General features: G+C 35.4%; 1 protein-coding gene across 5 annotated transcripts in view; it reads right to left on the bottom strand.

Moving 5' to 3' along the window:
* LOC134853971 (protein unc-13 homolog B-like) overlaps nt 1–20,174 on the bottom strand; it is a 116,153-nt gene that overhangs the window by 90,487 nt on the left and 5,492 nt on the right. For all 5 annotated transcript variants that reach the window (XR_010164386.1, XR_010164387.1, XM_063869993.1 and 2 more), the window contains exons 4-5: nt 8,249–8,523; nt 6,484–6,559 (exon numbers count right to left, since the gene is read on the bottom strand). Coding sequence is in view for 3 of the 5 variants with exons in the window: in XM_063869993.1 (XP_063726063.1) it covers nt 6,484–6,559; nt 8,249–8,523 (351 nt within the window). In the remaining 2 variants the exon portion in view is untranslated. The remainder of the gene's footprint in view (nt 1–6,483; nt 6,560–8,248; nt 8,524–20,174) is intronic.

Here is a 20,174-nt window from a genome sequence, read left to right as displayed (position 1 = left end):
CGCAAGCCAATTATGACGCATTAGCAGTACCAGTCAATTTGAAAGAAATTTACCAACTAACATGCCTCAATTTATAAAGCGGACGCATTTTAACTAGGATACGAAAAGTTCATTAAAAACATCCAACCCTGCCTAGGTTCGATCCCTCTTATTTTGTTGCGTGTCTCTTTCCCTAGCTCTACGCTACAGATCCATGGGACCTTGAAGCTACATAGCTATTTGTTATATAATAGTCTGGGTTAATATCCTTAGCATTGGCTGTACTTAATAGCTAGATTAAAATGAACTTTTTCAAAATGAACAAGTTTTGCAACAATACTTGCGACTTATGTTGGAAAAAAAATAAAGTTCATACTATAACACAAGCTATGCTTGTGTAATTAGTAATTCCAAATATATTACGAGGCATTAAATATTCTCTGCAGCCACTTTAAGGCCCAAATAATGTCTACAGGCAGTTTCTGTTACAATTTCATCGCGTATATTTACTTGAACATCAAACTCTAGATAATCAATCTTTTATAACAGCGGAAAAAACCCGAATAAATTACCACGAAATTTTAGCTGAGATAATGCTTTTTGCTTTACCTGGGTCAATACGGATTTGAATAAATTTTCCATTCTACTATCTTTTTTGATGACGGAGGGGAAAACTTTCCTGGTTAGATTTAACGAAAATTTTATTTCTGGGACTTTTACTGGACGAAAAACCATGCGATAAATCACTCCATTTAGGAAAGTTTCCATTCAAAGTCTACTAAAATAACTCCCTGCATAGCCAAATGGCGTCGAGGCGGAGTTAAGAGGAGGAATTCCATATCAAACTTAATAACTCGACGTCTTCGTCGCCATTTGCTTCTCGTTTATGGCACCCATTTCAGGTTCAGCAACCCTGATTTTTTGCAAAGGCGCTTTTGGCCTTTGGCCTTAGTTCCCATAGAACTATTTCGGGTCTACTTATTTATTCCGCCCAAAAATCCTGAACTAAACTATTTTGCTTCAATCTGATAGGCTAGAATTAGCCATTCAAATTTCAGCACCATCTCGAAAAAATTTTCATAGGTCGACCTATGGATAACCCGAATTGTCCTGAAATTAAAAATGTTCGGTAAATTACTCAAAATTATTTCAAATACGCTCCTGAGTTTTACCCAGATTAGAAAAAAAAACACGAAAACAGCTCCTGGGAAACAAATAACCACTTTCGTATCTGCTCAACATTCGGCCTTGTTAGAAGTCGGCTTAAGAATAAAGTCATCACATTTGTATTAATTAAATCAACTAAGGCTATCATTATGTTGTTCTCAGCATTTACACCTTGACTATTACAAAATCGCAAAATTAAGAAATTTGAGCGGAATAAGTTAAAAGACCCACTATTTTTTATGTAAAAAGTTTGCAATTAAAATGTTTTTCTGGGGTTTCGGCAGATGGTTACTCTGTTTTCAAAAAATTCTCGTCCCCGTCAAAAATAAATCCTTTGCATGTCACTACATTTTAGTCAAAGTTATATTTTAGTCGAAGGGTGAAAACAACATTCTTTATAAATGCACCATGATAGATGGAATTCTACACTTATGGCACACTTCGATATTTAGCTGTGCAATTTGCACGGATATCGAGTTCTTAGGTCGTTGTTGATGTAGCTGCGGATGTCGAGTGTCTGAACACGCACGGGGAAACTACGTCACACTGTTTCAACAAAGCCCCTTGACGCTATTCTCTGCCGGGCAGTGGTAGAATGGAGTATGGAAAATAAGCCGAGAGATGTTAAGACGAAAACTGTTTTCACGATGACAAAGGAGAGTTTTAACAAAGGACTGAGGCGAAACTTCAAAAATTAGCGATCGCTGCTGAAATTGCAAGTTTCCTTTGCCTAGTTTTTGTGACGGATGAACCAATCAGCGGACTGCAATTTATTGAGTTTTCTTTATGTCTTGTCGTCTTAATTTCATGTCGCCTCATTTACCTAGAACCGAATACGGCAAGGGAGACAAAAAATGAAGAAATTAAAATACATTTTCCCAATAGTCATTCAAATTGCTGCAAATCTCTCTAATCTGGCCGGACTAGAACATTAACATTTATATCGAACGTGCCTCAAATTGCGACAAAAACACTCTATAAGGTAGAAAAATCGTTTATCCAATGAGCTTAGATAATCCTATATTGCCCAGGTGATCATTCTTGCTTCTTCTGACCGAATTGGAGTATTCAAACCTACAAGGTCCACAGTCAGCGCCTTTCCTCTTCCTCTTCTAGGGGAGCTAGAAAAATCAATTTGATCGACCTAAAAGTCGATGAAATTTCAATTAATTTTGGAACCCTCTTAAGCGCCTAGACCTCCAACTTGAGAAAAAAACTATCTCATTTTGAGATGAACGTTTCCGTTTCAATCATATTCAGAAACTTAAAATTGTTGCATCAACTTGGGAAATGCATAGAAAAATTCTCAACACACTTATCACTGATCTACTTACTTGTTCTCTGAATATTAAGTTGAGCTACAGCAATTTTTCTGTCAAATGACCGCTCGGCCAGAACAAGACTACATGGATAATCCATTATGCAATCATATGGTCTATTCAAATCCACCAACTCAGACAAACCCAGTCATTTGAAAACTAACCCTACCATAGCTATAGTCTCTCGTCTCTCCTGTAGGATCAACTACGCATTGAAAACACTGACTCGTTAATTTTGTCTGGAAAACTGACCGCTTTAAATTTGCATCACTACAAATATATTATTAAATTGACTGAACGCATGGTAGCATCTTTAAATAATAGAAATTGGTAATCTCCATCCGAGCGTGAAAACACAATTTAGGGGACGATTTATAACACGCTCTGAATAATTCATCACGCAGCAGCCTTGAAAAAACCGCCCTCTTTTAATCTAGAAATTATCTATTCTCTAAAAAAAAGGAGGGTAACTGGTCCCAATTTCACTACGCAGTGACGCGAACCAAATTAAGGCGAGGGGTATATTTTCATTTCATGAATTCAAATTGTAGAAAAACAACGAAAAAATGACCAAAATTCTAATCCTCTCCTCGGCGAACTGAGCTCAGCTCGAAGTAATTAGCAATACCAATGATTCAATTAGAGGAACAATTTAGCTCCCAAGGTACTTTCCGACGCCTTTTTGTCCATGAAATTCCAGAGGACAACAAACAAAAAGAGGTCTCCACCTTTAAATGGCCCCACGACAAAGCCATATGTACACCAATACACTGAAGATTAACAAAACCCTCCTATTGTGCAATCACTACTGAGCTTATGGCGCCAAAATACAGTGATACTTTGGAAGGTGTGATCCCTATGAAAACGCGTTTTTGTTCGAATCATTAAGATTGACATTTATACAGAAACACCCACTATGAAGAAACTTTTAGCAGAAAGGTGCAGCCCTTTTTCCTTGGGAAAGAAAAAATGCAAACTCGAACTCTTCATTGTCCCACAGAGAGCTGGCGAAATTGAGTAAGCTACTAAAAGGACAAATTTCGGGTGCTCATTTGGACAAAAAAAATCTAAATGGCGAAAATTGGCAAAGTGAATGCATACTACGCTCCGCTTACTTTTGCAGCGAGTAACAAAGGACGAGTGAAGGAGTGCTTGTTTCTAATTTCGGAAGTTGAATCCATTGGATTATTGGATAAAAAATATGAGTGTTTTACGTTCTAAAATTTTTCAACTTAATGTTTAGTAATGCATCGAATCGCAAAATTGTCTGTATACTCAACTGCAGGTCTCCGAGCAACCAGACTGGATTCTTTAGCAGTGAACAGCTTATCTTATTCAGACTATTTTGCCGTAACCCGTATACGTGACCGCTCATGGTGAAAAAAACGGGGTCTATATCACAATCCCCCCGACTTTCAAGAAAGGGTGCAGCCGCCTTTCAAAACAGAGAGGGAGATGAAAGGAAAATTAAGGAGAGACCAATAAGTTGACTAGATTTGCGAATTTTCAACCAATCGGAACGCAGCAAAGCAAATTTACTGTTGTTACTTAGAGATTCTTGAGTAGATCGATACATGCGAAAAACTTCAAGAAGATCCAAAAAAACTCTTGCCTACTGTTTAACACAACAAACAAAAAACATTGTAAAAAAAACACATATATTAACGTAAATAACACTCAGTTTTTTGTTTTATGGTTTTTAATCTCGAGGCATTTACGAGGCAAAATGAATTAATTTCATCAAATTGTGTTCTTTTGTCGATATAAAACGCGTTTTCCAATCCTATTGCTCCCAAAATCGCTTCATTTTCCACAGCTCATCCCCAATGTTGACAGAGAGGCGAAGCAGCGCTTCGCAAACACAAGCGAGGAAAATGCAAAAATATCACTGAACCTGTAAAACAAAGTGAAAAAAGGAAATTTGAAAAAAGCACCTTGAAAAAAATTGTTGAAATTTTGTTGAGAGGTATCAAGTACTCCACGACCGAATGCTTGAAAAATTGTTGAGAAGTGTCAAGTTCTCCACGACCGCTTGAACTTCTACTAACACTAGCCACCAATAAAGCAGCTGCAGTTTCTATCAAATTGCCAATGTTATGCTGAAAATTTTTTAAAACTATTTAATGTTCCGTATTTGAATATCCGGCCTGTTGATTAGGAGTCTCATGTCCTCGCATTTGCGTCACGGTAGGTTGGAAGTAAACTAGTAGCACAGCTAATGCTGGATCTATTTGTTCTAATATTCTTAATCATGTAGTGTACTGATACTTAGATGCGTAATTTCTCAAAAAACTTCAAAAAATGGACGTTACGATAAACCATTGTATTTCTCTGAAATACAGTTTTAAACAACCACTTATTTAAAGAAGAAAACTACTACTCGCTCTTTCAATGGAAGTCTTTGTCTCAGATTTGGCCGGGTAATTTAAAAAAAAAAGTGAAAAAGATACCACAAATTCAACAATTTGACTTTTCCTAAATCTATTTTTTTTTCTATTTGAAGGCATGGGAATAGCCACTGCTTTCCAAACCCTGATTTTTAGATTGAAGAATTCCGCACCCTGATTATTTAGATTGAAACCATAATATCAGATTTAGCTAGTAGTTTTCCAGAATAAAAACAAAATTTCTTTTAAAAAAACGGTAAAAAGTTAAAAAGGAATTTTTCCGACGTCCATATCAGCTTTTCTACAAAAAACAGGGTAAAACCGATTAGAAAGGTTAAGTCTAAGCACCATTTTTGTTTTATGAAACTATAAGCATCAAAATTAGGTTAGTTTTTGAAAAAAAAAACTTTCCAAAAAATGGACATTGAACATATTCTCAGGGATTTTCAGAACATTTTTTTCAGAATACAGAGCGTAGCCACTTGCGCAGGTAAGCTTCTCATAACTGATTTTGTTTTCTTTTGGACAAACGCTTAGCCTCCACTTTGGCTCAAAAAAATGGGCTCGTTTGAGGCTATAACTTTTTTCTTCCAATTTTAGGGAAAAACCGCATGAGAAGGGGAGATCCACATCATTTGTTCTTTTGCTTGAATCCTTCATCTCAGATTTGCGCAGATAATATTTGAGAAAATGGAAAAATTTTTAAAAAAAATAGGCCAAAAATGCCCCTACTGAAACTTTCAAAGGCTGTAGAGCGTGAGGTAAAATGAAAAGAAACAAGCGAGATATACAGACGCATATAAGAGCAGCCGGTTTTCCATTGGTACCTTTTTTGAAAATCGTTTCGGTAGTTTTTGAAAAAAAATGAAATTTCTGCAAAAAGTGCAAATATAATTTCCAAATCGTCGCCAAAAAAACGAACAAACCATTACATTTTCAAAATACATATTTTTGCTTCGAACAAGACCTAACACTAGCCAAAAATTATGCCCATAATTTGTTTATGCTTAAAAAAGCTGAAATATGATAAAATTGATACTATAAGTGCCACCAAATGAGCACGATTGTTTGTGACTTAAGTTTAAAAAAATTCTTCGTAATAATACACTACGCTTCGTTGTGTAAAAATTGTCTCTCGAACAATCAAATCAAATAAACTCATCAGGGAGCAGTGGAATTTTGTTTTCACAGCTGCACTTGAGTCCATAACTCTCTGAATGTATTAAAAATAAAAACGATTTTTTATCAAATTTTAGAGCATATATTTTTTACCCAATTGCTTTCAAACCTGTTTTTTAACATTCATCAGTGCAAAGCCTAAAGCATCAATTGAAAATCCATTGAGAAGTCTATTTTACAGATTGAAATCATGTCGCAATCATCTCAAATTTCTAATTTTTCAAACTTTCTTGAAATTGAACAAGGATTCCAACGCGTCAACTGCGCTTTCTTGCACGGGTAGCCTCAAGATACCATGTATTGAGTTGTGAAACGTTTGGCAAATCACAGTAAACAAAACATGATTCCAATTATTTTACTTTATTCTCCCATCTGTTTGTGATCCAAATTGTATTTGAATAATTTAAATATCGTGAAGTAATTATCAGAAAAATGATTTCCACTCTACTCACAGTTTGAGCTGCGTGTCCTGTACAGATTGCCTCCTCCTGTGCCCCCACTCCGTGAGACCCCTCCTCCCCCTTTGCCCTAAAACCACATACATTCATCATACAACCACTGTCACTCCCAACACATTTAGAGAGGTAAATGGGGGTGGGGGGTTTAAAAACAGTTTGTTCAAAAATTAGCAGCATTTTGGTCAAAGAAAAAATGTGGATCTACTTCAAGCTTTTTTCAAAAAAAAAAATCTTTTGCAACTGGACGCTTTTCTAATAACGCCGCTCTTTTCCTTTCATTCCCCTAAAAAGCAGATAATTCTAACCCAATTTAAGAAAACTGGGTCACTAGGTATTTTTTATTTGAAGTTTTTCACGATATTTGACATTTTATGAACCGCAAAAAAAAATTGAAAGTGAATAGCTTCTAAGACTTTTCCCTAAAAAAAAGATAATTTACACGACCTAAATAAGTATCTTCACTGCTTTCATAGACAATTAAAAACTGTAGAAACATTAGTAGTGGCTTCAAATGTCTAGTTATTGTCGCAAAAACCATAATTAAAAACAAGACGATTTTTTTCTCATAAGAATGCAAACAATTTCTTTTCTCAATTTTTAGGAATTGAAAATTACACATCAAGAACATTGCCAACTGACAATTGAAAAAGAGTAATGAACGCAAGAAAAATTTTTAAAAACCGACTTGTTTATTGAAAAAACATTAGCTTGCGAATTTCAAAGAAAAAATTTGCCTTATAAAGCACTTTTGAATTTCACAAACAGATTATGTTTGACCCCTTTTTGATAAAATCTAACCAATTTGATAAAACTGGATCAATCGCATTTTTTAAGACCTTTATAGTTTTTCTGTTCGATAGTGTAGTTTGCCTTCCTTTTAAAAAAGAAATGAATTGAACTTGAAAAAACGTGAAAATTAAAACCGCGAACAAATTTTACAGTATTTTAAGGCTTTTCCTGAAAAAAAAAACTTTCACGGTCTGGAATACGCTCATTACTCTTAAAAACTACAAGGCAATATTTTAGGTCGGATCAACTGACGATTGAAAGGGTTTTAAACTCGAGCCAATTTAAGGATATTTAGGTACCTAATTTTGTTGTAGAAGAAACATGGCCAACAGACAGTTGGAAAATTTCAATGCACGCAGAGAAACAGAAAAAAACAGACTTTTTTTTCTGAATCACTTCAATTTTCGAAATTTATTGAAAAAGAATATTCCTTTTTTAAAAAAATAAATGATTGGCCGTTTTTTGATAAAGGTAACCCAATTTGAGAAAACGGGAAGTTTTTTTCTGCTGGAAAATCGAAAATTTTAAAACACACTTTCAAAACTAGAAAAATAACACTTTTGCGGTTCGATGGTGGAGTTTGCCTTCCTGAAATGAAGTATAGGAAGGAATAAAGGAAATGAATTTGAAAAATCGAAAATCATTCAATTCGAAAAATCAAATTTGAATGTGAACAAAAATTTTTTCTGAAAAAAAACATCACGACCGACATAAGTGTCTTCACTACGTTCAGGACACAAATCATAAATCTTAAAAGAAGTGATGACAGATTTGCTCCCCACTTTCAGCGATCGGAACAATTATGCTTGACATTTTGATTATGATTGCCAAAAAAACGTTTGAACGTTAATAATTGGAAGCATGTTGTCAAAACTTTCACCATCATGCCAGCATGAAAAGCTCTAAAAGGCTATGTTAGATCTAAAATCTAAACTTATGGTGTCTCTTAAGCTCCGGAGTGACCAATTACCTGGCTGTATGGTGGCATGTTTTGCCCGGAAGGTGCAATGATTCCACCTCCTGAAGAGGGATGTGTGCCACCTGGTCCATGATTGAACGAACCCTTGCCCCCTTCTCCTGCTCTGCGGCCATACATGATCCCCCCTCCACCTCCGTCCCTCCGTCCTCCCATCCCACCGTGGTGACCATCGAAGGGGGGACTCTGTTCCATCTGGTTGAGGTCCTGAAGCCTCCGTTGCCACGAGGAGCAGTGCCTCGAACTACTGTTCAAGTCTCCGTTCAGATCTAAACAATAGACCATTATTAAAGTTTTGCTGTCATACAGCCAAACACGGAGGTCCCGTAAACACAATGACGAATGCAAGTTCCGCAACAGCTGCGATACACTAAAATATACGCCAGAAAACTGACTGACTGCAATAATTTTCAACAAAACCTTCAAAATATTTCTGATAGAATTATGGTTAAAAAAGCTCATTCAACAAACGTTTAAACAAAAAAAGAATCCTTTGTGAAAAACGGGTAAATCGGTGATTTTTTCAGAATTTTGCTATCAGGTAAAAATCAGCATTTCAAAGAATTTGAGACAAGGCTCCATTGACTGCTGTATTCTGACTAAAATAATGAAAAGACAAAACATAGCCATGAAACAGTTGGAAAAAAGCCAATAGACGCAAGAACAGAAAAAAAACACACTTGGTTTTGAAAAAACTCAAATTTCAAAGAAAAAAATAGATGACTTAAAAGCTCTTTCAATTTCTAGAACAATTAAAGACCGTTACTTTTTTGATAAAAATTAACCCAAATTAGCCCAATACAGAAAACTGTATCAAAAAGTAAATTTTTTATTTCTCTGGGAAATCTGATAGTTAAATGTCACTTTCGAATCTGGAAATCGATCACCTTTTTCGTGACCTATACACTTTTGCTGTTCGATAGAGGAGTTTGCCTTTCTTTTACACAAGGGCGAAGCTTCGCTTCCCAAACACTCGCGAGAATACGACCGAAAAGCAGCTCTATCAAGTGAAATAAGAAAGAGTAGAAATAAGCATCGAATTAGCAAAAACTTGGCTACGCGTAGGATTCGAATCTGCAACCTACTGCAATCAAAAGATGCTGAGTCTCACGCACTATCCACTCAGCCACGCAAGCTTAACAACCGACAAACACTAGTCACGAATAAAGCAGCTTTATATGCTAACAAATTGCCAATGCCATTCAGCACCAAATTCCTATAGACTCAATTTTGCAATTAATAAATTGAACATAACAAATTGAAGGTATACACACTAACTTTTCATGCAACAAATCGCAAAGCATAAAGCCCCATTATTTGTAAACTATGCATCTCAAAAAAACTGCGAAATATATTGAGTTGGAAAATTTCTGAAATCGAGTTTTTATTGTTATTGTGACGTTGTTTGAAACAAATAGCTTTTTTTCGGTTCATTTGACGAATTAAAAACGCAACAACTGTGTTAATTTATTACTATCCGAATGTCAAGGCACATGCTATCAAAAAGCTGTAAAGGTGCCCCGCCTTTATTGGGGTGCCGCACCAATATTTGGGATTTAGGTTGAAAAAAAATAAGAAAGTTCCTACTAATACACTCGCTTCGCAAGTGTAAACAAAGGAAATGAATCAAGCTTAGAATGAAATCAAAAGTCAAACCGCGAAAAAGTAAATTTGAGCCCGAACAAATTTCAAGTCTTCCTAAAAAAAAAAATTGCGACCGAAATAAGAGTCTGATTTACGTTCATCGACTTTGACGAAAAATGTTATATGCAGTCTATAGTCAATGAAACACAGAAGTTTGAACAAAAACGCATTTTCGTCAAACCCAATTAATTGGTGCTAGGCATTTAAGCAGACTGGTTTTTCAGCAGACCAATCTTTTAGCAGACCCAGAGCAATTAGCAAGTCAGAAAGCTAACTTCAAACGCAGCATTGGCGATTAGCGACCGCTTGCTCCGCTGCGCTTCCACCCAACACGAGTAATTTTGTGCGCGTAGCACATTGTTTTGCCGCTAGTTTAGACTTGTGTTTTTGAAGTTGATAGTTTTGTTGATAAATCGTCAGATAATTGTCTTAATTGGGGAAGCTTGGCCCAAGACTGAGCGTCTTTTTGAGTCTGTCAATCAACCATGCATCCGTTTATTGCGTTGGTCTGCCAAAAGACTCATTTTTTACTTTTTATGTTTAAAAATTGACCTGCTAAACGATCGGTCCCCCAATTAAATCCTCCATTACTTTTCTTCATCGAACAGCTTTTCAGTTTTAGAGAAAACTCCTCAACAAAATGATGTGACCGGCAAACAATAATAGGCAGACAAACAACAGTCTAACACTTTTTCAGACTGAAAATGTTCTGTTTACAAAACGAAAAGGTCGAGAAAATGTTGAGCAATTGAAAATGTTGAGCTCTGAAGATGTTCCGTTTTCAAAAAGAAAAAGTCCTGGCCACATTCGAACCATGAACCTTTGTAGTCCCAGGCATGAACGTTATCTCACATTTAAAAAAATTGACCTGCTAAACGATCGGTCCCCCAATTAAATCCTCCATTACTTTTCTTCATCGAATAGCTTTTCAGTTTTAGAGAAAATTGTTCAACAAAATGATGTGACAAGTACACCGGCAAACAATAATAAGCAGACAAACAACAGTCTAACACTTTTTCAGACTGAAAATATTCCGTTTACAAAAAGAAAAGATCCTGGCCACATTCGAACCATGAACCTTTGTCGTCCCAGGCATGAACGTTATCTCACATTTATGACGCGTAAGCCCTTGAATTTCATTTGAATCAAAATCAATCCATCAAATGATCAGAACTATTCGGTTACACGAGTTTTTATCCGTGTTCAGGTTTGATAACGCTTGCTTAGCGTAAAAGTAAATAGTACCAAAGAAGGAATGACCTTAACAAAAAATGGCTATCAAAATGAATGGGCATACAAAAGGGCAACAATTAAAGACCGAAGCAAATAGCGTGTCCAACATGGTATTACTGCTACTTTCTCTCTTACACACATCGGAGTATTAAATGCACCGATTAGAAAGATTATTGTAAAAATTTCCGCGAAAAAGCCAAGATTAATTTAAAAAAGGAATCGAATTTGAAATTAGGTTTCACACACTAGTAGATTTGACGAAAATAGAAGCAATTTCTGAACCTGATACCATATCATCTCCTTTACTTGATTTATCTAAATTGGATGCACATGAAAAGGCACCTTAACTCTCACTACTTAGTTGCAATTTGGAGTCGCAGGAGGAAGGGAAGGGCCATAAAAAGGGGGTCTAGGACAACAAGCCGACGGGACTTCAAGCCGAAGGGACTTCAGGCCGAAATTTAAACTTTACAAGCACCTCAAATTACAATTTTTTCATAAGTAAAACGTTGCTTTTCAAAAATTTAGGCAAGATTTTCCATAATAAGCGTTATTCATGACAATGAATCACTTAGGATTGGCATTCGTTAATAATTTCAGACGGTTTTTGAAATGCATAAATTATAAACAAGAAAATTGCCTTCAACCGTGTTTTATATTTCAACTTTCCTAAACATCATTTCGAGGCTTAAATTTTATGAAAAAGCCATTAATTACTGAAAAAAGATCATAAAAGTAGGAAATTCTTTAAAAAGGTTTTCAAATTAATCCTATTTCATCACTTAATTTTCGGCTTGAAGTCCCTTATTTTACGATTCGGCTTGAAGTCCCGTCGGCTTGATGTCCGGCACCCATAAAAAGGAATTAAAGTAGAAAAAATCATCAGTCTTGTCGGAGGCGGACTGAGCTAATCGATCCAATTTCCTCCAGTCTGGCAAATTTCATTTACAACTTCAAATCAAACCACCCCCCCCCCCCCCACCCCTCTCTCCCCCCATCCTCAACGCAAATAACGATTCCCCTTATATTGTTCAGCCCCATAATACACTCACAGCAGCCCCTAATTGGGTAAATTATGTCTTATGATTGCGAATGGAAGTTAAGCTAACAAGTCAGCTAAACAAAACGGAATCAAATGCAACTACGAATATGAGTCTGGTGCAAACATCCGAACTTTCATCAAAATTTCGAAAAAATATGACGCAGAAAGTTGAAAAGCAACACTGTTCACCTAACCGGCTTCCTATTTAGAAAACAAATGAGCTCTAATATAAATGCAAAAGAAGAATTCAAGGTCTTGAATGAAAATTTGGGATATTTAAAAGACTCACCTGAATCTCCTGCTCTTGATAAACTTCTATTGGTTCAGTGTTATCGAGCTTAGTAAACTAAATTCGGCAAAAAAGCATATTCTGAGCAGGATATTTGCTCTAATTTGTGAAAAAAAATTGTGGGATGTTTGCCCTAGCATAGCTGTTTTTCGGATGTATGCACTAGTTTTGTAGGATATTTGACCTATCGAAAGTTTGTACGGTACCTTACGAATATGCTACACCTTGCACGACCAGAGAAAAATTAAAAAGCGGCCTAGAGCAGAGAAAACGAAATCTGATGAGCTAATAACACTGGCGGAGTCAGTTGTGGTGAGATTGACTCAGAAGTAGGTTTCAGAAATTCAACCTCCTGAACACCCTACGGCTTTTTCCTTATGTAATTTTTTGAGACTCTCATTTTTGCTCGACTACGCTCAAAATTTTCTAAGGAATGTGCATCGCTAAGATATGCCTACTTAGAAGCGAGAGCGCACCGAAACAGGCCATTTTCTATCCAGGTCTTCTATAAGGAGCTCAAAAAATGGAATTTTAGTTCGTTTTCTTAAAATTGGCCTTGATTTGGTCTATTTTCAAGTAGCGCATAATGCTACAACCACAGTTAACTAAAAACAGCAACTAAAATATCAACAGAAAAACAAAGTCAAAAATTGTTAACTTGAAAAATTCAAGAGCCTTGGGTGCAACTGAATAATAATCTATTAGATTGCAATGATAATAGCTGAAACTAGTTTGAAAGGCAGAAGAATTGGATAGAGGGCTCACTCTTTCACTATTTTATCTCCCAATCTCAATATTCTCCCCAAACTGTTCTCCAATTGTCTTGAAATCCGAATTACGGCTAAAAGGGCTCAACTATGATACCACAATTGACCCCCTAGGTGATTTTCTTGAGGTTGTCAAAATAGTGAAGAATAGACACCCTACGCGAAAGTTAGTTCCCACCCCCTAGGACTGGTCGGAACAATAAAACATAGCCAACAGACAGTTGCAAGAGCGTCGATGAACGCAAGGAAGTCAAAAAATTCAAAAATTCTATCCTTCGAAATTCAAAAAGCAGTTGAAGATCTTTGAATTTACAGAACAGTTTGTGATTGAAACCTTTAAAAAGTATGTATATAAAATAAGAGCGACCGGAACATTTTGTGCTAAAATTTTTTGACATGGGAGACGGTTGTGAAAATTGTATCGTTGCTTTTTAGACCAAACATTACAAAGTTCCAGCTCAGATTCCACTTCGATTACATTTGGAGGGGTCCCAGTGTCATCCGTGTCCTCACGGTGAGATCGGCTACGGCAAAAAGTGCCGAGGCTAATAAAAAAAAGAAACATGCCAGCGTGTAACAGATTCGACAAATTTGCAACACGCAAATCGCACTTTTAATTATTTTTTTAGCAAATTTAAATAGCAATTTTACTGCAAGTGAGGAAACTGGCTAATGGTCCCAAAAAATTAAATTTTCATGGAATTTTAGTTTAAAAAAGGTCGACGTTTTTAGCGCCGTTTTGGGAATCAACAAACTTCAAAAACTCAAAAAACTGATTTTCTCATGGTTTTTTTGTTTGTTTTTCTTATCAGTTTCTGACAAAAAACGGTTGCCCAATTTAGCAATTTTAAGGTGACAGTCAAATATTTCTAAAATATAAGCGCTCGTGAGATCGATTTATTTCGCCACGCACAAAAATAAAGGACACAATTTTGAAAAAAAAATAGAAAAAACTTCCTTATGTATTTTTTAAGAATATGGTCGGAACATTATACATTATGTGCTACTTGCACAGCAGCCAGCTATACTTGTTTTAAATAGGTTATTGATGCGGGATTTGGAATGGGCATTTTTAATTAGTTGGCGCCAAAACGTAGATAGCAAACTAATGCGACTAAGTGATGATTCCATATTTAATTTTCGCAAGCTAAATGATTCAATTAGTAAATTAAAAGACACTAAACATACGAGGCTGAAGCTCCGATTGCCTTTGAAGATTAATTTTTCAAAAAAAAAATGTTTTTTGATATTTTTTGAAAACCATACCCCACCCACACGCTAGGTTACGTACCAAGGGATATATTTCGCATATAGCAAAGCAATAAGCAAATCAAGTAAGATACCTCAAATCAATTTGGAACAATTTTAAAGACGGAATAAACCTTACGCGTTGATAGCAAGAAATATATCGCGCGTTGATTATCTGAAAAAAGGCCCTATTAGCAATCTTTAAGCCCGCTTAACTTCAGGAAAAATTCACAGATGAAATATATTTTTACATTTTATCTCAAGACAACAATACCTTTCGAATCATTAAACAATTCTGTCGAAAATGGCCAGTTCAAAAGTCGAAATTTGTCAGGGGAATAAAGAAGCACTCCGAGAACAAATATTCCATCACTTTCTTCCAAAGTCGGAACAGCAACTTGGTACTTAAATAATGTGGAGGAGGGGAAACTTTCTAATAAAGATTTGCTCTGATACGAATAAACAGGTTTTGGACATCATTTCTCGAAAAACTTTTCAAATTGATATCACGTGGTTAGAAAGGAAATAGTTGAAGCAAAAAGCTGGCATTTCATTGGAATGATTTTGCGCTCTTTGACAGACTGAAAAATAACTATTCAAAAATTGGGCAATTATCATTTTGTATCCAATTGATATCAGCAAAAATATATATTTCGCTTGGTTTGCAAACTGCAGAATCAAATTTGCTACCGAAATTGAAGTGCCTCGTTAAAATAACAGACATCTGACAGTTGGAGAAACTGACATGTGGTGACCCTTAATATGATGACAGAACCCAATCCAATCCTAGTCCCCTTTATCAACTGATGCTACGGTTGTATTATCAAAATTTCAAAATATTTTTCAGCGATAGTTCGCTAGTTTTTCAATTATCGCATTTTAATTTTCAAAAAGAAGTCTTAATTCAAAAAAAAAGTTTTTTTTTCCCGTCACTTTGAAGAAATAATTCAAAATTTCATTTAAACGACCACATGCAGTAACGTTTCATTCAAATTGTAGCTAAGCAGAAAAATGATGTGAAGTACAAAAGTCAGTCGCCAATGATTTAGCTAGCAAAACAAGATAAACACAGAGGCAAAGCGCACCTTCGCATCACTTGTGATACAACGCAAAAATAACAGAACAGCTAACCGAAAAAAATACAAGATAAAAGCCAGCGTGTCAAAAAACTATTGAAAAAATGTCAAAAAGGAAGAACATGAACATCAGTCAATTTTTTAAATTGATTTGGCTCAATCGAAGTTCAATCGGAGAAAAAATGTATTAGATGTAAATTTGAAGAAAAAAAATCCGTGAGAAAGATCAATTTAAACATTTTGTAAACAGAGGCGAAGAGGGAAAAAAATGATTTAAAAACTTAGTCCCCTGAAGCTACAATGAACAACACTTAAACTTTGAGCAGACACAAGTGGAGCCGAAAAAAAAATGGATTTAAAAAAAATAGTCCCCTGAAAACTACATTGAACAACACTTGCGCTTGCAACTTAGATGAAAGTTGCTTACAGCACAAGCAAAATGCGCGATGCGGCATCTAAGCCGACAAAGTTAGAGAAGACAAACGAAAGTCCGAAAATTCAATTTTTAACAACAAAAAATGTCAATTGCATATATGCCAAAAAAAAACTCCTGACCTTAGGGTGCAAAGGCGACGACGTTACCTCTAGGCCAAGTAAGAACGAACCTGTAAGTTCTTAAGATTCAATAAGAAGCAAATAAGATTTGGAACAAAAAGGGTTTACAGAAAAAAAGCTAGTTCCTATTACCCCACACTTGCTTTCGCAATTGAAATTACATTTGCAGAAATGTTTTGGTAAGCATGAATAAACCCTTTTTTTAAAAAAAATTTTCGTTCACCTTTACCAATTCCTAACTTTTTGAATTTCCCTTTTGATTTTTTCTCTTTTATTTTTTCCCCGCTTAAAATCGTTCAGAGTAACTGTCTCGTATAGTGCCTCGGTTGTGGCAACTTATAAACTTCAACTTTCTGAATAGTTTGAAGTTGATATGTTTTATGACCGCAATTTTGGCCTGAAAGTCAAAGTTATTAAAATACCACATCCCACGGACAATAACACGCACCATATGCACAAATACAAAAATCTCCTTTGAAAAGACGCAATACGAGTCAGTTAAGCCGATCTAACATCAACCGAAAACATTAGTGTCGAATAAACAATGTTATTGGGAGCAAAAACAGCGAACATTTAAAGAATTTGAAATTGTTTTACAGCCAACAAACATGAATTAAGAATAAAATGGGAATCTAAAATACAGACATGCTCAAAACTTATCAGTTGGTTGACGAAATGACAGATTTGACATAAAATTTATCTAGAAAAAAGGGTTTCGTAGATTATGTTAAACAAATTTTTTACTTAGGCGTAACAAGTCAACAATGTGCAAATGATCTCAAGAAAGCCGAAAAAATGATAGATTAGTTTTGAAGAATTTCAAAGAAATATGTATCGAGTTAAAGCTTTATAGATTGACACTTTTTGATAAAAATTAACCCAGTTTGAGAAAACAGGATCAATTTTGATCCTTAGAAATTTGCTTAGAAACTTTCTCGCGCCATTTTCTCATTCTAAATCGGAAAGCATAATTTGTCTTCCTTATAGCAAATGAGGTTGAAGTGAAAGTAAGAAAATCAAAAGACAAACGGATAAAACTCAAAATTGAGCGCAAACAAATTCTAAAACTTTTTCTTGAAAAAATGTCTCCTGAATTTTTACGGTTTTCGTTTCAACATTTTTGGCGATTTTCAACTAAATTGGGCATTCGGCTCTCCCATACCCCCCCCCCCCCCCACCTTTCATTAGCATCAGTTTTATGGTGTAACGAGGAGTTTCACAAGGTTAAATATGAGGACCAAATGTGTCTGTCGTGGCCTAATTGGTCTGCATGCCAATTTTTGTAACGATCAGACATTGTGAACAAAATATTTACTAGAAAAAATTCGGAAGTGCGAGGGGAGAAAGAAAAAAGAACTGGAGATTCCGCCAGACCGTTCAAAAATGGGTCCCAAAGTTGGCTCCAAAATGTTAATGTTAGGCTACATACAAATAAAAAAATTGATGTAGATGTTTCCTGGTGGCCGCTAGCTCTCAAATGCACCGTGGGAACGAGCAGCAATTTCAGAGGGGGGTAACTGCACTTCCCCGGTTCAAAGGAAAGCCCATGTTATCTAGCACATTAACATCGGGGAGATACTTCTTAAGCAGTCCAAATCGAATCTGTCACCTTTGTGTTGAATTCGTCCGACTAAACCTGCTTTCATCAAAGAATAAACCTGTCTCATCTAAAGGCACAATTTCGCCCAACAGAATAAATCAAAGCCGATGCTTTGTTCAATATTCTTTCATGCTAGGGTTTCCTAATTCAGAAAAAAAAGCTTTTTACGTCAAAGTTCAATCAGTGACTAGCAATTAAGAACAAAAATTTCAACTTCGATTGAAAATTATAAGTTTATTGAGGAGATATATTCAGAGGGAGAATTTTGCAATTTGAATAGTCAAATTTTTCTTGATTTCGCTATTAATTTATATTGACAAACATTAAGATTAAGATAAAGACCATTTATCCACGAGGGAAAGGACCAGCATACGAGCTGTACAGCACATCACGGCGAACCGCTGTTGTGTCCCTGCTTAAGAACTATACATGCAATTTCTTTTATTTTTCTGGGCTGGGTGATTTTACGTCACGCTCAAGACACGAGCACGGATCAAGGTGGGCCTCGATCATCCCACCTTTCGATCGAGAGGCGGAGACGTAACCACTTCACCACTGCTCCCCTGCAGTTGGAAAAGAGTTATGAACGTAACGAAACGAAAAAAAATTGACTGTTTTTAGAGAATCTTCAAACTTCGAATGTCAAAGTAAAAAATTATAAGGCCCTATAAATCGTTGATTTCAAGAACGATTTATGATTGAAACTTTTTTTGATAAAATTAACTCAATTTGAGAAAAACTGGACCAATAAGTATGAATTGTTCCGCTAGGAAATCTGAAAAGTAAATTCTATTTTCGAAACTAGAAGTCGATCACCTTTTTCGTGTCCTTTACAATTTTTCTGATCGTTAGTAGAGTTTGCCTTGCTTTTAACGAAGTAAATGAACAGCTCCTAAAGAAATCAAAAGTCAAACCTCGAAAAATCAAAACTGAGCGTGAAACTTTGAAAGAGTCTTCATTACGTAACGGTCATGTATTTTAAGCACAGTTGAAAAAATAAAAAGGAGCATATCGTAAAATTTTCTCTAACGTAGTCAACAGCTGGTTGGAAGTAGTTAAGAAAACAATGAAACCAAAAAAAATTGACTAAAACTTCTAAGCATTTTTTAAGATTCCAAGAAGGAAAATAAATTATATTGAAGCTCTTGGAATTTCAAGAGCTGTTCAAGATTGCGGCTTGTTTTTTTATCATTGATGTCACCTACTAGAGAAAACTGGATTGCGGTAAATTTCTAATCCCGCTGGGAATTCAGAAAAGTTAATCGATTTTTGAAACTAGAAAACATTCACGTTTTTCGTGATTTTTACACTTTTGCTGTTAGCTAGAGCAATTTACGTTCAAGAAAAGAAATGCATTGAACTGAAAAAGAAATCAGAAGTCAAACCTCGAAAAATCAAATTTTCTTCAAAACTAAAACAAAAAAATCATCACGACCAATATAAGTGACAATCACTTCTTTCTTTAACAATGAAAAACAGACACCGAATGTCGGACTAGCATTGTTGTATATGGCTAAAAACAAGTAGCAATGGTTATTTTTTCCATCATTTGGTATAGTTTACCATTCAGACTTGCTAGTTTTGTAATTTATATTTATGATGCAAATTTGATTTTTACAGCAAACCTTAACAGATTGAGAAATTTTGACAATTGAATACAACGTAATAAACATAGCCAACAGACGTTTGAAAAACAGTCAATGAGAACAAGCTACAAAAAAAATTGACTCTTTTTTTAATCACATCCAACTTTCGGAATTTCGAAGAAAAAATTGATGGCGTTTAAGATCTTTGAATTGAATTTCTAGAACTAATTATGATTGACACTTTTTTTAATCAAGTTGACCCCATTTGAGAACACAGGATCAAAATGTAATGTTGTTTTACTTCGCTGGGAAATCTGATAATTGAAATATATTAATTAACATAGAAAATGAACTGAACTTAAAAATGATTCAAAAATCTCACTGCGAAAAAGTAAATTTGAGCCTGAACAAATTTTAATTCCTGAAAAAAATCATCATGACTTATATAATATGAAGACTTTTCCTGAAAAAAAAACATCAAGACCTATATAATACTCAAATTTGTGTCTGAAAAACGTTCATCGACTCTTAAACAGAGCCAACGGAGAGATGGAATAAAGATAAATGAGCCCAAGAAATCAGAAAAGTTAATCGATTTTTGAAACAAGAAGTCACTCACGTTTTTCGTGATTTTTACACTTTTGCTGTTAGCCAGAGCAATTTACCTTCAAGAAAAGAAATGCATTGAACTAAAAAAGAAATCAGAAGTCAAACCTTTTGATAATATTAACCCAACATGAAAAAACTGGACCAAAAGATTCAGCTTTTATTCCATTTTCGAAACTAGAAATTGTTCACGTTCTTTCGCGCCATTTTCCCGTTCGTATTTGGAGAGCGCTATTTATGTAACTTTCAGCAAATGGATTTCAATTGAACTCAA

Source organism: Symsagittifera roscoffensis, chromosome 9, assembly GCF_963678635.1.
Source record: "Symsagittifera roscoffensis chromosome 9, txSymRosc1.1, whole genome shotgun sequence".
NCBI classification, from domain to species: Eukaryota; Metazoa; Xenacoelomorpha; order Acoela; family Convolutidae; genus Symsagittifera; species Symsagittifera roscoffensis.
Note: the sequence above shows the minus strand (reverse complement) of the source record. Positions and strands in the feature narration are given on the sequence as shown.